Raw genomic sequence first — 17,448 nt, 5'->3', positions numbered from 1 at the left:
TGTACTTGCTCTCTTCAACAATTCAGTACTTCTGGCCTTGAGTGTCTCATACTGGTGCCTTCAGAAGTGCTCAGTGAGGAGATAATTTAGACTGACTGTGCTCTATTATCGACAGGGTGTAGATTGAAAGCTGGGTGCTTTGCATTTCTTGAATAACCTGCAGGATTGTGTTCATTTTTTTGCTTCTGAGATGGTCCCTTTCTCCTCCCCCTCTGTCTCTGGTGTCCTTGCAAGAGTGGAACAGGCATGGCCCTTGCACAGCTTCCAAAAGCGGTGTCCAAAGGTAAACAATTCAATGGGTCATCACTTATTCCTGGGCACTGCCCGTGTTCTAGACTAAGGGAAACAAAGGCCCAATGGTGCTTTTGCAGCCTACCATCTCTTTTCCTTCAGCCTGGGTGACTCAGGTTCTGGCATATGCTCTTCAGGTGGATCTGGCAATTGCATCAGTTGCGAGAAGTCAAATAGCACGTCACATACAAAAGCTGTGAACCTCTCTCACTTGTTCTGATGTGGGCTGGTTACTTTCTGTTTCACCTGCAGCTGGCTGCACTAAAGTAATTTTTAGAAGTTTTCCCTTTCTCTGGTGTGACATAGCAACATGTAAGATTATGACACACAAGTTGCGTTGGGTTTCCCCCCACCAACTGTAAATGAGGTCAGGAAGTGTAAAGGACAACATTTCAGCACATTTGGGCAGATGTCTCATCATCTGAGCCATCCTGTCAAATCCGAAATTCATGCCTTTGTCATTCTTGCTACAGCTCTCAAATGTCAGTTCCAGAAAGACCCTGCCGCAGGGGAGGTGGGGAGCCAGTGACTGTAACCGATGGCCAGCTCTGAAACTGAACCCATCGGTCCAGAGAGGTGGTTGGATGGATGGAGGCTGTTCCCTACTGTCAGCCTTCGGTGTGCAGGTTGGGTAGGACTGGAGGCCTGATTCTGAGAGGCCAAGTTGCAAAGGCCAGTCACAGCTCTCTGGCTATGTGTCATGTCCCATGATTTTACTGCTTTGGGTAGTGCCTCCTAATGACTAGGTTTTGGAGGGTATCTCAAAGCTCATTCTTGAGGACTAAAGTAACCCGGACCAGGAAGTGCAGGAGGAGACCAACAGGGCAGCCAGATCACATAATTTCTGACCATCCCCTTGCAGCTTTTACTAATTTTTGGGTGCACCCCAAGTCAGATGCCCTCTAAGCCATACTGTTGTGTTAAATGGACTCCTGTTCTGCTCGGACCTGGCAGCTCCTGTGCACCTGTATCCACAGAGTCTCATAAGCCACAACACAGCAGCTCTGAACACTGCACTACCTCAGCTAAATAAGTCTGGGATTAAATGTCCATCCTTTGGTCAGCTTGTTGGTTGTTTTTCTTCTCCTTTAATCAAGCAAGGTTTTTTTGCTTTGGACCTGGTAGAGCCGTCTCTCTGCAGTTTCCTTAGGGAGCTTGCTGCTGCTGGTGACTGGCAGGCAGGACAGAGGACAATTCCGTTGTCTGTGGCTCTGAGCTGTGGGCCCAGAGGAAAAGAATATGAAATGTGTCCTTGGCTGTAACTATTGCATCTGCTTAGCAGCCTCAGGGAGGGGCCTTAAGCAAATCTTGCCCCTGAAGGAGGTTTCCAGCAACCCGTGGCCTGTGCTTTATGGTGGAATAGCCATGCCCCTGCATTACCCTCTTCCTCAGCAGGCAGCTGGGCCTCCCCATGCTCCGCAAGTCCTAACGCTTATACACAGCGCAAAGAGAAGCTCTCTGCCTTCCTCTCCAACCCGTTCCCTCCCGTTCTGTATGCCTGAGCTCTCCTTCAGTGCCTCCCACTCACTGCTTTTCCCTAACCCTAACGCTGCATCTCCATCTGCTCCCTCCGGCTGCAGCTGGGAGCCTCCCCGGCTCCCCTCCCTCTGTCCTTGCCGTCCTCGCCCAGCTGTGTGGGGGCAATTCTCTGCTCTGCAGCTCGCTGAGTACACCCTCCTGAAGAAAGAAGGGTAGAGAGGGTGCATACCAGCAGGAGCGTTCCCCTCCACGGTTTCGCTTGTTGGTGTACAGAAGAGGGAAATCTCAGCTCGGTGAGCTCGCAAACCGGCCGGCAGCGCCTGACACGTGCGGTGTGCCCACAGGGTCAGCACGCCCTTGCTGACCTGTGCTGGGCAGGATGCGGGCAAAGCCACAGCAAGAACATGGCCCTAAAAACTGGGTGGGCTTTGTGGATTTGCCCCTCGGCTCCAAGGAGCTCTTGGATCTCAGTTCTCTTTGGCGTTTGTGTTCAGCATGCTTAAATGGAGGAGAAAATGAAGGAAAATGGCAGAGGTAAATTACACAAAATTGAGACTAATGTAAATACTTTGTAAAAACACCAGCATGGGGAGACTTGTAACTATTCCCCAAAACACACTTTAGAAAATCAGCAGCTTGAAGGTAATTAAGAAAGCACAACAGATTACCTCCGCTGTTTTGCCACAGGGCAAGGCTCTCCAGTTTCTCCAGCTGGAGATTAAGTAGAGCTGACTGTGGGGGAATATATCCCAGTCGCTTTCTCTCCTCACTGTAATCTTTTGGGGAGAGATGGAGATTTAACTACAGGTGCTGGCCAGCTGGGTCAGTTTCAGGAGATTAGCAACTCTCCGTCCTCACCTATAATTTCTCTTTCACAGTGGGGCTATTTTTAGTGAGTGGTGGACAAAATGCTTCCGTACGGACTGTTCTGAAGCCTGTCACCAGATCACCTGAAAGCACGCACTGTGGGTAAAAGACAGACCAGAGCCAAAACTCAGCTGTGCAAATGGCTGGCCATCTCATTAAATCTCTGAACATCTTCAACCCCCAATATCCTCCTTGGATCACACCGTGCCTTTCTGGAGGTGCCGGAGTCCTACGGATGCCAATTCTGGAGATTTTAAGGCAGGGGCCTCTGTTTGGGAACAGCCGTGTGGGCTTTCCAGTGCCTGCGTAGCTATGGCTCTGGCAGCATGACTCATGACAAGCCTTTCCCAACGCCTTACCAGTTAATCCTTTCAGTTTCTTTAAATGAGACACAGGGCAAATGTGACTCATTGTCACTTTTGGGAAATTACAGATTTGCAAAGCATGGCCCAGGGGAGTGTCCGCCTTGTGCCACACAGCTGGGATCGGTGCCTCCTGCCCTCGCCTACTTTCCCTTCTGCTTTCAAAGTTAGCATCACTTCTTCCTTTTGACAGCCAAAATCAGGAGAGACTTTCTAGGGTCCTCTGTTGCCTTTAGGTGATGAGAATGTGCTGGGCTAGAAAGAGAAATTGCTTGAAGAGAAGCATTTGCTACATGTCAAACTGTGTGCTGGCGTTGCTTTATAAAAACCACACACCAGCTTTGCAAGAAGCTGTGGGAGGGTGAGTCCCTCCTTCTCGGACAGATCCATGGCTGTTACAGCTAAGCACTGTGGTGCTGGCAGCCCGGCTAGTGCACGATATTTACCCCTTCGCACTGCTTCTTACTGCTTCATGCCACTGCAGTAGCCACATTGCCTCCCCAGAGCAGGCACCCAGCAGCAGACGGTGTCCATCTGGCCAGGAACTGTTACAACAGCTGTAGCCTGACCTTTTGATGTGCTGTTGTTCCCTGGTACCTTCCAAATCACAACCATGTGGGGTCTTCTGCAAAGCTTCTGCTTCACTCTGACAGTCCTTAGGATCTGCATTAGCATCCGTGTTAGTCCTGCCTAAACTTCCCCAGGTGCATCAGGGCCATCTTTGCCGTCAGGGCACATAAGGAGAGCAGTCTGGGGGTCTTTGTCCTGATGCTATGTAATGGGAAGGGTCTGGCTGCACTTCTGACCTTTTGAGGTCAGGAGAGGGGAACAAAAGAAAAAAAAAAAAAAAAAAAAAAAAGAGAACAGGGAACTTCAATTTCCTCTTGCTCCTTGAGCACTACACCAGGGCTGTTCCAGGAGAAGTACGGGGTACCCAGCCAAACTGTGCACCTTGCTGAGACAGTCCCGGGAAGGATGGACCTGTAGCTGCATTAATCAGACAATTTTGCCAAGATGAGGAGACCCAGACAACCTTCCAGACTGTTTCAGGTGCAGCACTCCTCATGGTCCACAGCTAATAATTTCACCTAGCTTGCATCTCTTCATGGAAGCACAGTCCAGTGGACTAAAACTACACACATAATTAAATACAGCTCTCCCAAGCAATAGCTCTGCATACAAGGGACCTGCAGGTAGGTGAAAAAGGTGCAACCCCATGCCTCCACTCGTCTAGGCTTGCAGCAGACCAGAGTCCCAGCAAACTGAGAAACAGGGTCTCAGCATTTACAGAAAGGTCCGTGGAAAGCAGGCTCTCTTTCTCTTTCCCTCCTACTGCTGTGCTGGGCATGCTCCCCAGCAAGAACACAGTTGTTGCAAGGACTCCAGGTGAGTTTGACAGCCCGGACATCTCTGTCTCTGTGTCATTTCTTCTTCCTCCCTGTTTGCCAGTGCCAGGGAAGGAAAGCACACAGAAGAGCAATGTGCACCAAGCCCATGCCTTTGTGATTTGGTATCTATTTGAACACCCCAGGGTGTGGGTGGAGTAAGCACAATGTTCAAGGCATTGAAGTGAGAACCTGGGCAAACAGGAGTGAGGTAGCGTCTGAGACCACAGAGCAAATATTTGCCTGCAATGCACTTTGGCAGATAACTGAAAGGCAGCCAGCAAAGGGTGGAGAAGTCCAGTGGAGACAAGGCACTGCTTGTTTGCTCAGCCATGCAAAGGACATAAATGCAAACCTAGAGCCATTCAGGCTTCTCAAGCAGCAGTAAAAGGTGAAAAACAGGAGTGGGCCAGTCACAGCCAGCCTACACGTGCCTAAATGCCCTCCAAGTGCAAGTATGAGCATCACGTCAAGAGGCGGCTCACCTGCCCCTGATATGCTGGCTTGTACCTCTGAGAACCAGCGCTTTTCCAGGCAGGGAGAGGGAGCAAAAAGACTTTCCTGTGCCACCTCTCTTCACGTCTACAGCAGGAGCTGCCCATTGCTCTCTTTGGCTTGAGAGAACGGGGCAGGAGCAGCACAGCTGGCACCAGCTCCTGAACCCGTCTTGAGCCTCCAGACTCACTGTTTGCTTACTGCATGGTCAAACAACTGCATTTCAGTCCTGCTGGGTTTGTGGCATTGCGTGTTTCATGATCCACCCAGCTGGGAACCTTTCTGCTACCTGATAAGGTGCAAGGGCAGAAACCCTTGTTGCACTAACCCTTGCTGCAACCCCGCTTGCCCCCCTCTTCCCCCCAAAACCCATTGGGCTAGGCAGAATCAGACCCCCTTTATGTTCAAGGGATAATATTAAAAAAGGCAGAAAATAGTATTTTGTGGTGCCTTTTTCTGAGCAATAGCAAAACTCAGGCTCTGTCTGGATCAACAATGTTCATGTTGGGATGAAGGGGGTGACCACCTTCTTCTTTTGTACCTGATTTTACTGTTTACAAAACGTGTGTATCCTGCTGCCTCAGACAGATTTGGTAGCACAGGGCAGGCCTCATATTGGCAGTAACAGCTGTCTTGGCCCCAGAAGTGGGTGTCTTGATGTGACTGTGTCCTCCCCAGCACTAGGAACCATTGGAGCAAGGAGCCCTGGCTCCAGGCCAAGCAGGGAGCTCCTTGTGTTTCAAACTGCCCCTCTCTCAAAAAGATTTCAGTTTCTCCTCAGTTTTCTCCCAGTCATCCTTTTGCTGTGAAAATCCACATTGACTTAGACACCATCTTCATGCTCAGGGGTGAAAAGCTGTTGATGTACAGCTGTACCCCTGCTGGGAAGCCTCCTGGCCCTTCTGGAAATAAATAGGGGCTGGATGACATATGCCAACACCTGAACAGAAAGAGAAAGCTCACTAGTGTTCCTGGGGGATGGCTCACCCTCCTTGCCTGGAATGGGTGATGTTTCCTTCCTGCAGTAACTGCTGGGTGTATGAGACCATGGCGTGGGGAGCCCCATGTGAGGTCCAGCCACTGTGACCTGCTCTGCTCCCTGCGTTGTTGTTGCCTTTCTCCCCACCTCTGGGCTGCACGAAGGCCAGGGGCTCCGCTCCCAGGGGAAAAGCCAGCCCTCTGCAGGCACCCACCCCACACCTCCCAGCGAGCACCTGGGGGAGGATGGGCTGTTGGTGCTGTGGGCAAGGAGACAGTTTTCTCAACCAAGCATTGCTTCCTACAGAGTAATGCAAAGGATTTTTACCTGTGTTGCTCTCTACTCCCTTGTTGTGTCAAATCTCTTGCAAGCTGAGAACATGATACTGGGTTCTGGGAAGCTGCTGGTCCAAAGCAGGTGAGCCTACGGCACCAGGGTGAGCTCTCTGGCTGACAGCAGCAGGCACTTCAGAAAAGAGTAAGGTGGGATAAAAGATCATTGTCCATCTACTGCCAATGAGCATCTGGGAACTTTTGGAGGGAGAGGTTGCTCTGGGGCCTCTACCTTTAACAATTCTCGTGGAACTCGTGCCACAGTTTTGTTCAGAAGATTTTGGAAACTGCAAAAATTCCTGGCATCATCAGCCCTGGCAGCAGAACTGTGCAGCTTGTGAAGGAGTTTGTCCTTCTGCTGTGTTTAGGAGTTATTCTCTACTAACTCCATGGGGTGTCACCTAGACCTGGTGACATGAGAAGCAATGAATAGTAGTTCCCCTATTCACATTTCCCATCTGAGTCCTGGTTTCTTAGACCTCTACTATACCTTCTCTGTTTTGCAGGTTGAGAGTCCTAGTAACTTTGCCGTGTCCTGGCACAGAGCTGCTCTGTACTTCCAGCTCCTCAGAGTCTCTGTCCTGTCCTGTCACTGCACCCATCTTAAGATGGGTTGACCAGAACTGGGCAGAGGGCTCATGATAGAGACACCAGAGAATTAATAAACTACCTTTATTCCCTTCCTTATAATTCTCAACCTTTTATTTCCTTTCTAACCACTACCGAGCACAGCCATTAAGTAAAGAGATACAGCTTGCTAGACTCCTGGCTGCCAGGTAAACCTTGAAAACGATAAGTAAGGGAGCAGGTTCCCTGAGTTTGCAAAGGGCCTGAAATAAGAGCATCAAGGTACAACTTACCCTGTCCCAACGCAGCCACTATTACTACTTGTCAGAAAAACAGAGAAAAAGGATTGCTATGCAGAGATCTACCCTATCCACTCCTGTTTGAGTTGTTTTCCTTTCAGGGTGGCCTTTGGAGCTGATTAAGCCTTCGGAAAGCCTAAGGCTGCTCCAAACCTTGGCTTGCACTTCAGTAACCAGTGTTGTTGCTGGGGAATGGTGACTTTCCCCACAGCAGATGGAGCACTCATGTGACACTATGTATCATCTATTTACATCTTTTTTTACATTAGCAACAGATGGCTTGGCATAATTATTTTTTTTAAAATTAGGGGAAAAATGTATCTAAAACTTCACACATATTCTGGAGACTATGGTTTTTACTTTTACAGCACCAATGCTGAGGTCTTCGGCAAAATGACCTCCCTCACCCTTCCATCGCCTTCTGTGAAGAGGTGTCACACTAGAGATGAAGGTAGGGAGGACAGCAGTAAGCAAGCAGAAACTCTCCCAATCATGCAAGGGGGAGAGGAAAAGGCAGCTCTGAAGAACGGAAGACAAAAGGGAGAACAAGCAGACTTAAGGGCTGTAGTAGGAGGGGAGGGGAAGAAGAGAAGCGTTAGTGCTGACAAACCCTATCTTCAAAAGCTAATCGGATTCAAGTCCTACAAAAGCATAAGCATGCTTCAGAAATAGAAAACTTAGCAAAACATGAGTTCAACAGTTGGTTTCTTCTTGTTCCTCTTTTGGTATATAAGGCTGTAGGCACTGGATCTCCGCTATCAACTTTTTCTCAGGAAATATGAGACTTGGTGGGGAGGAGGGTTAATGTAAATGAGGACTTTCCCATGCTCATGTGGCTCCTAAAGCCGGGGCTGTAAGCTAGCTGCCAGCTTGGTTTGACTTAGCAATGCTGATGCTGTCAGAAGAAAGGAAGAGGCTGTTATTAAGGCCATGGGAAGAGATACAGGATAGAACAAGAGCAGCCAAGGTACTGAAATGTCTTTATCAGACTACATTTGCCTGGGAAACAAAAGGCCTTTGAATGACTAGGGATGGAAAACATCCCCAAAATTGCCAGGTGCAAGCATCATACTTGTGCACAGCGTCAAGCCTTGTGCACTGGCAACGTGCAAGGCTGCTGCCATCTGTTGGGAGGTGGCTGGGGCGTGGTGGGAGGCAGCTGTTAGAAGAGGACATTAGAATGCTGTTGTGACACAGGGGGTTTAATCTGCATCCTTACTGCAAAGGGCTGTATGAGAGAGAAAGTAAACCTCATCAATGCTGTACCACTGTCCATAGGCAAGTATCTGATCTGCCTTGTGCCGACAGGAAGGAACAGAGTACAGCTTTGGGTGGAAAGTGGAGAATATTTTTGATTGCAACAGTCCCTATGAAATGGGCAATACCAAGATCTGCAGAGAGAGCTCTGGGCAAAGGTTGCAGGACCTCTCAGTGCCCGATAGACCAGTGGGTGCTGCATTTGTAAGCAGGTCTTTCCCAGCTCAGGCATGTACATCTGCTGTCTGAGATGTCGTTCTTTTGCTAGGTTATTTTGACCCATAGACCTTTGCTGCAGTAAATCAGATGATGTGCCTACTGGTTCTTGGTGTTTCTTAGCAAGCAAACATGGTATGGTGGGTGGATGCAAAGCTAGTTTACATTTTTACGCTAGTTTTACTCCTCTGTAAATCCTACTCAGTAATGACTAATCCCCAAGTTGATTCCCCTTTCCCATTCGGATTATGTTATTTTCACTAGATTTCAGTACTTAATAAAATTTAACCATTTAGAGTCTACCTGTTGTGATTTTTCACATGCTATAAGGACAAGTGGTTGGCTTTCAGGCAGTACCCCAATACTGCTTATATATAGGAGCAAATCCCAAGTTTATAGTAAAAGCAAAGGCAACGGAGATCATAGGGGACGGTCCCTCCCAGAAAGCATAAATACTTCAGGAAAATGCACAGAAAGAGCAGATTGCAAAAGAAACTATGGCAAATGCCTATGAGGAATCAGACGAGACACCAAGATGAGGCTCACTATGCTGAGGAGCCCATCCATCCTGGGTCTATTCATGAAACTCCCCATAACAGCAGGACAGTTTGGGCCATGCAGCCTCTGCTCACCTGCCACCATCTTTACTGGGAACAACACTACCCAGGAGTCACTCTCCTGGCGAAAGCAAGGACAGAAGCAAGCTGCTGCTATGCTCCTTTGTGAAGAGTGTGCAACTAATTAATTCCCGCTGGGCTCAGGTCACTCTGCCTGCAGCTGCCAAAATAAAGGCAGCAACAGACACCCCGAGAAGCCAAGTGGCCCTCAAAAAAGCTGGAGAGCCCTGCAGCCACAACAAGGGGCCCAGTGGGACAAGACCCACCCTCCTAACAACCTGACTGGCTACCAAGGGTGCTGGGCCAGCTGCCACCTCCAGCTCAGCCCTGGCCCCAGGGATGGCCTTGCCCTTCTGGCGTGGGGTGAAGCCGCTCTGCAGCACCGAGGTGCGGTGGGGCAGGCTTGCCTTGCTGTAGCTCCCCTCCGCCGGGCTGCCAGCCAGCACTGGGACGCTGCCTCCCGTTCCTCGTGGGATCAACAGAGGCCCCTGTCAGGATCTGATCCCACCGCCCTTTGCAAGGCAGTGTACCTCGCTGGGGGCCGTTCCTTCAGGCATTTCCCAGCAGGCAGGTGCTGCCCTGGCTCCCTCTGTTCCCCTCGCTCCTCCAGAGGGTGAAGATCTGCCTGCTTTCTGTTCCTGTTCCTGGCAATGCAACACCATCGGTCTCCTCGCTTGTGAGGAGATGTTTCAGCTGTTCCCAGTGCCCCTCTGCCCCAGATCTACTGTGGGATCTGCAGTGCGATTCCGAGTTAGCGAGGCATTCAGTGGGGGCAGCAGCCCACCACAGAGCAGCGTGTAGGGCAGGAAAAGCTGGGCTAGTGTGGCGACTGCTGCTGCTGATCTAATGTCTAAGATTACTGCTATTGATGGCCTGTTTCTTCTGAGCAAGGTGAAACCAATCCGCAGTGAAGATCTGAATCCAGGAAAGGGTTTGCCTAGCAGTCCAGGACGGGAAGTTGAGGGATTTCCAGAGAAGCAGCTTTGCTGACACTACGTTGCCAGTCCTTGTGGTTTTAATCACGTGTCTTACATGGTGGTGTGGGGTTATTTTTCCCCCTCTAGGTCCCTTGCAGTTGCAATATGATTAGTGAGTTCTCTCTTTTTCTTTTTATATTGAGACAATCTTTGCTTGTGGGAGCTGTAAAAAAAAAAAAAAAAAAAAAAAAAAAAGAGAGAGAGAGAACAAGAACCCCAGGGGCTCAAAATACCTGTATGAAAATAAAGGGTAACACCACAGAGATGATTTTCAAAGCAGTGCCACGTTTTTCATCAAGAAAAGACTTGCACCTGACAACCTCAGTGACAGAGAAAACCAGTCTCTCCAGACATGACTGAAACTGTATGCAATAGCTCCTCCATACATGGGCTCTTCTCCAGCCTCCCAGGCACAAATACAGCCCTGCCTCACTGGAGGTCTGCTTTGATGCCATGATTCTTCTGGTCTTCATTCTCCACTTGCAGTTACCAAACCAGGAGGCATTGCTGAGGGAAGTTACAGGCATAAGCCAAAAGGTTGCTGGTCCCTCTTCCTTCTTGGGGAAAGGCAGCAGACCCAGGGTGCACAGAACCACAAACATATACTGAACTGTCTTCTTCAGCTTGCGACCTGAGGAATTCAACCATTTAACCAGACACATTTCTGCCTCCCTTCCTGATGCATGGTCTATGAGATGCAAGGGAGTTAAGGGGTGGGCTGGAAGGGATATTCAGGGGTAAGGTGTGAACTGTTGCGGTATGCGAGCAAGTGATTCATCAAAATTTGCTTGGTGATCTCTAATAAGGTCCTTATGCACCACAACAAGAAAGTGGGAGGGGAATGAACAGAACTGCAAAAACCTGCAAGGAAAAGAGAAAGGAGACTAAAGCAGCTTCGGGTTGGTTGGTCGAATGCTGAAGATGCTAGATAGGATGAAAACATAAACCATAAACTGTCATAAACCAGCTCACTAATGAGGTGTATTGTAAGTTATTTTCAGTTCAATTAATTTCAATTCATTAAATTGAATACTGTGACCCTCCTTAGAGCCCAGCCACAAAGGCCACAGCACCAGGCAACACCAGCCCCTGGCACCCAGGTGGTGGAGGCAGCAAGAAAGACCAAAGCACGGCCTTCCACTTTGGGGAGTAAGGACGCATCCCACGGGATGATGGGAAGCCACTCCCTAAAAAAGGTGATTTATTCAGTAGTGCTGGTGGTGCCCTGTACAAAGTGTGGCATGGATTATTTTCAGGTTCCGCTTTCTCCCCATCCTGGTAAAAGAAGAAATATGTTTCCAGAATGAAGGCAGAAAGGGTGAGGGGGGAGAAAACAATTCTCGACTGTGAAGCACAACATATGCTAGGGTGAAGCTGAACAGTTTTCCGTGCATATTCTAGCCAAGCTATTAGTAACACCTGATATACCCATGGTTCCCCATCAGTTACCTGCCAGCAATGAGCAACTGACTCAGTATTATCAATTATGCTCTTTTCCCCTCTCCTTCCCTCCCACCAATTAAGCATCTGTTAATCATGAAAAATAATCCTCTTCTTGGGAAATATGGGACAATGAATGAGTTTTGTAATGAAATGGAATATTATTGTAAATAATCATTAAGGTGTCCCGAAATAAGGTGGAGCTGTATCGTTACCCCAGGGATTTTAAGCACTGCTATTTAGCAAAGGAAAGGTAAGCTGGTCAGGTCTGCCAGATGATGCACACAGGTGACATGTGTCGGGAACACCAGCAGCAAGACAGACTTGGTCAGATCAGGACTTCTCTGGTTCTACAACTGTCAAGGCCCATTCCAGCTGCCTTGAAAGCAGCTACCTTTTCATTCATCTGCACCCTCCCCAAGCAGGACCAGCTGTCCTTCCTGCACAGTCTCAACGGATATTAGCATGCCTTCAGAAGTCTCCCAGCAGAGGTTCCACCAACGCCCCAGATAATAACTTTCCCAATTCACTTCAGCAAGTTTCTTCTAATATAAGCCTTATTTGCTGGAATTCAAGCTCACTGCCACTTCCTCCAGTCATACCTAGTGCAGAGAACAGCATCCACTTTTAACACATTTAAAGACTCATGTCTTCCTCAGTCTACCTCATAGGCAAAATAACAGTCTTTCCAACCTTCCCTCCTGGTTCTAGAGTTTTCATCATTCTTGTGTCTTTTACCTAGTATTAACATACATGAAGAGAGGAAAAGATATTTAAATGTTCTTATACAGGGTCATACGGTAGCAGTAAGAGTAGATCGCACAACTAGGAATTTTCTTCAAGAGGACCTTTTTTGTTGGCTCCCCTCCACTCCCTTTGATTTAATTCACTCAACGAGCAGCCCTTACACCTGTCATGAAAGCTGCAGCAGAAGTACCCGTGCTGAGATCTGAGGTTACCGAGGCACAAGTGAAATGTATCTGTGATAGACTTGTATGTGGATGCTGAAGTGACAAACACCTTACGTGAGGCAATGTGATACAGAGCAGGGGCATACAAAGACTGAGCCCAAGTCGTAGTATAGGAAACTCAACTAACATCCTGCTTGCCTCGTTTTAAAGTATTATTTATATAAATACTTGGATCAACTGCTCACTCCCTGAATCAAGAAAATCCTCAGTTTACAGAAAGCACTTTTAATGACTGCATTGTCTATTGGTGTGCTGCCCACATGGGAACAGCACTTGCAGCCCTGTCCCTGCCCTAAACTTCTGCAGGTCCTGGGGCTGTGGGAATCATAGATGTGATGAAATTTAGCAGCTTCTTTCCCAGGTCAAAACCCCAGTGCTCACGAGAGGGAAGGTGGCAACCTAGTAGGATGTTGCATCTCAAAGGAACAGGGATAATGAGGGTTCCAGTATTGGTGACTAATGGGCAGTTGACTGGTTGGTTGGCAGCTGGAAGCAGAAAACCTACCTACAACTGTAACTGTACAACAGCTCCTCTAAGAGAGCCATCTACTCTGGCAGCCTTGGCTGAGGAACTCTCCAGTATTTAGCTGAGCTTCCCACAGCAAGCAGAGGCATCAGATCAAAGGACAAGCACATACCCATCAAACTTTCAACCTGATTTAATAGCTTCTTACCAAATAATTACATGTTTTTCCATAAACAGGGAACCATGTATCGAAGCAGGCTACAAAGTTTACCTCTGAGTTCAGAAGACTTGGCCCTGGACTTTGCAGCCAAGACTTGTTGGACACTTTTTAGCAAGCATGGGTCACATCTTCCCGATGCCCAAGGGCCTTTCACGGCACAAATCAGGAAAAGCACAGGTCTGCAACACAGGCCAGTCACATCTGGCTTTTCCCTACCCTACACCAACCTTCACCATTCCTGTAAACCTACAGGGACTATATGCAGTTTCTTTCAGTTTACTTCACTGACTGGATTCTCATTCACCTGCTTTTTGCTTTTGTTTGCTTGAGGATTGGTATGTGAAAGTGCTGATTAATCATCTGTACCAGTTTATCATCCTGAAAGCTCAGTATCTGTGGATCTGAAGGCACTGCTGAGGGAAATAACAGCTAATGCACAATATATTTTTGGGACTAAGATCTTAAAAAATGTTGTCATCCCTATAGCGGCAATGATATATATAAAGATGAAACCCACTGAGTTACCTCTGAACATTCTATTCACAGACACCAAGATAAAAGTTGATCAAGACTGTAGTACAGTTACTGCCAACTTTAGCCCAGGGAAGGGGGAAAAGGGAGGAGAAAGTAATTTCACACCCAGAAAGTCAATAAAACAAATCAAGAGAATCTTACTTTAATAGCAATTTATTATTGTTAAAAGTAACAAGTAGGTTTAAATCTTTTTTGTCTTAAAAATCTATTGTAACACAGAGGTCACTGCTACAGTTCTATGAAACCTATGGCAAAATTGTATCCCCAAATCACACCATTCTGCCTCATCCTCACAGACATTAGTGTTGTGGGACACAAACAACACAGATTGTTCTGCACAGCACTTGTTATAAGGACGATCATTAGGCATGAAGATGCTACAAGTTATTCTGTAAGAGCTATTAAGTATAACTTTAGCTTTCCCTTTGTTAATATTGCTGGAACAATCATTCACAGAGTTTTTGGTAAAGCCATAAGAATCTTTCAAGAATAGTATTTCCCCCTGTACCTCTTCTTTGCTGCTGAAATTTTCCTTTTTCCTTCCCCCTCAGTGTCACAGCTGCCCCATGCCAGAAGACTAAACTGCAGTGATGTTTGCACTCACTCTCCACACAGCATCATGTGTTTCCTTCACATTCAGAAGTCAGTGCTCAGCTGTAGCACTTACCTTTGACACTGCTACCAGAACAACTTGGCAGCGCACAGTTCAGAAATACTATGTGCTCATGTATTAATCTCCAGCTTCTTGGGAGCTCCACAACTTAAGTTAAGCTCAAGCTAAGTACCCAAGATAGCTAATTTACGGTTTGTTGAGATTTGTGTAAAGGAGCAGCAGCCAGACGCTGCAGGACAGATGCATCTTTACGTTACAGCTGTTCACAAAAAGGCCTGAGCAAGTTATAATACTGTTCATCACTGGCTTGCAGGACCAAAAAAAAAAAGTCTCCACAAGCAAGCACGCACATTGATGAAAAGGAAGGATGGTTCTAATTCTCACAAGCATTTCATGTGTTGAATTTAAGCATACAATGTTACTCAATTTTCAAGAGTAAGCAGAAGCCTCTCATGTAATGTAGCAAAGAAAGAGACAGAAGTAAACTTTATACAGCTACTCAGATGTGGTTTGTACATCATTTCAGGTACACACGGTTTGTTCTTCAGGAGCAGACCCCTCAAATGGGTATTTCTGCATTAACTTCACAGTAGCATGTAGAATTGGGGAGCTAAACGAAAACATCTGTAAGCAGCTTGAAGTACCTCTCTATCCACTCTGGATTTAGAGAGTCATGGGAAAAAAAAGTATAAACAAAATCATAGAATAAACATATGAAGGAGGTACTAGAGCAACAAATTCTATGAACACACTCCAGTTCTCCAACACCAGTTCACACTCTTCTCTAAGCAGACCCACAAGATAAACTCCAGGAGGAATGGGGTGTTAAATTTACTCAGCTGGATATCTTGGGGAAAAAAACCCAAAACAATGCTTACAGCAAACCTGCGAAATCCTGTCTTACCTAAATATCCTAAACTACTATCTTGCTTTGTAAACGTACCTAACAATTTATGAATATCCCACGCTTACTCAATAATACCTTAATGACTTTTAACTGAGGTAGCCACTAAACCATCACCATACATTAGCTATGTCAACACAAAGGGAAAAGCTCAACTAAGATGCTCAAGAACAGCTAGTTTGCCAAAACCAATAGCAGTTTCTTACAAAAATGCCAGTTTCTGTCTTGCTTTCCTCCTCTCACCCTTGTTTCACTTCCTGTTTCTCCTTTTGCCCATCTCTAACAAACAGCAACAAGGAAAATTTAGCTTTCCAGTTCATTTGTAAAACGTCTTTGGATCTTCAAAAGCAAATTTTCAAATGAAGAGTCAATGAATGTACTTTTATGTGTCACTTAAAGCACTGACACTCAAGGACAATCTCCAGCCCCAACGACTGACATGTCAGGTGCTAGCTCTATTGTCTTCCTGCACATGCCTAAGTGCTAAAAGCCATGGAAAGACTCTTGCATGGGCAAAAGACAGTTGTGAAAAGGTCCCTTTTATTTTGTCTCATCCCACACATGCAGACACGCAAAGAATCATCTGTCTAATCACTGTCCTTCAAGTACTCAGGAAGTTAAAATAAAATGGCAATTATCATTCCTGTAGCTAAGAAGTATATAGATCTACCACATCCTTGATGTTTCTAGTGGCATTCACTTCTTAAAATGAAGATATTTCCAACTTACATCTGTAGCTATGATAGCCTAAATTAACATTCACACACACACAAAAATATCAACTTCAAGGATAATTAATACCCTGGTATTTTTTAAAACATTTCCAGGATTCTTTTGTGGTCCCTTATCACAGAACTTTTTCAAGATATTTCAGAATTCCCTCTACCTACATGCAAATCAACCAAAAAACCCATCACTAACAAATCCCAACTGAAAATTAAACACCCCAATATCTAAGTTGTTTAATATTTGTATTGCAGATGTACATTCCGGTAAAGTTCTGTAGTGTAAACGTTCAGTTCTTTCCTTCAACCACTACCCAAGATTTGAGGGTTCTCTCCATTGGCTAAATGCTTTAATGCAACTAAAGGAATGCAAACCTCTCAGTTCAGATACATTGCATTGACCCAAGCAGTGTAAAACCTCTGCTTTCAAGACACATACATACCTACCAACTGAACAAGCCTGAAAAGAAAAACCATGCCCCTATTAGAGCACTAACCAGTCTGGCATGCATAATACTGTTTTCCCTATCTAGATCAGACACTGTGTGCATATTCCCAAATATAAAAATAAAATTGTACAAATTGCATGCAACTGTACATAGTGCAGTTCAAGCAATACTGAGGTGTTCTCCTTGTTTTTGTGAATCCTGTGGACAACAGCAGACTGCAGGGTGATAACTGTAACGTGGTCCTTGGGTTTCTTCTTCCACACAGACACACAAAACCACTTTTATTTTCAAAAACTATAGCCCACAACCTGGAGATATTAAACAATTTAGTATGGTAACTGTGCTGTGAAGAATTTCTGAATTTCCTTATATGTGTCTAGATTACCCAAATGGACTTCTTGTTAGAAGTCCTTTACTATGACTCCTTTTTCACAAAACACACACCAAAAGAGGTGCCTTCTGCTTTGATTACTTATAGTTGTTCATCAGGTGGAAGTAGATGAAGGTAGTTTATTACATCTTTAAACTAACCTCATCTTTATGAAACATACATAATAGACAAAGATTCCAGTTAAGCATCACCACATACTAACCCTTCATATTTGTGTAAGATGACCAGTCATGAAAGTGTAACTACTGAAACTGTACACAGGCGCCTTGCTAGATCATACTTATGCTACAGATCTCTTTCTAAAACCTTCCACAACTGCCTCTGCATTTGGGTCATTTTTGTTCATCTATTCAGCCGCTGTGTTACCACTTCTCGGTACATGATAGAGATATAGATCAGCAGAAGAAAAATAACAAAGAAATCATCCAAGAACCCCAGAATTCCAAAGAGGGCTTCAGGAAGAAAATCCAGAGGTGAAGCCAGGTAGAGCAAGGCTCCAAGCAAGCAGAGGAATATTCTGATGCGAAACATCCAGAAGAGGCCACCAACAGAAAACATCTCTCTGAAAGCATGCCGCAATAAAGTGGGCAGATCCATAATTCTTTCCATAAT

At 46.3% G+C, this 17,448-nt stretch overlaps 1 protein-coding gene across 9 annotated transcripts in view; it reads right to left on the bottom strand.

Moving 5' to 3' along the window:
- Nucleotides 1-17,448, bottom strand: part of RNF170 (ring finger protein 170) — a 50,457-nt gene that overhangs the window by 12,541 nt on the left and 20,468 nt on the right. For all 9 annotated transcript variants that reach the window (XM_080372064.1, XM_080372065.1, XM_080372066.1 and 6 more), the window contains one exon: nucleotides 1-17,448. This exon is cut by the window's left edge and continues 12,541 nt beyond it. In XM_080372064.1, coding sequence (XP_080228190.1) covers nucleotides 17,179-17,448 — 270 coding nt within the window. In that variant the 3' untranslated portion in view covers nucleotides 1-17,178.

Source organism: Falco punctatus (assembly GCF_963210335.1).
Source record: "Falco punctatus genome assembly, chromosome: Z".
NCBI classification, from domain to species: domain Eukaryota; kingdom Metazoa; phylum Chordata; class Aves; order Falconiformes; family Falconidae; genus Falco; species Falco punctatus.
This window is presented reverse-complemented; position numbering and strand designations above follow the sequence as displayed.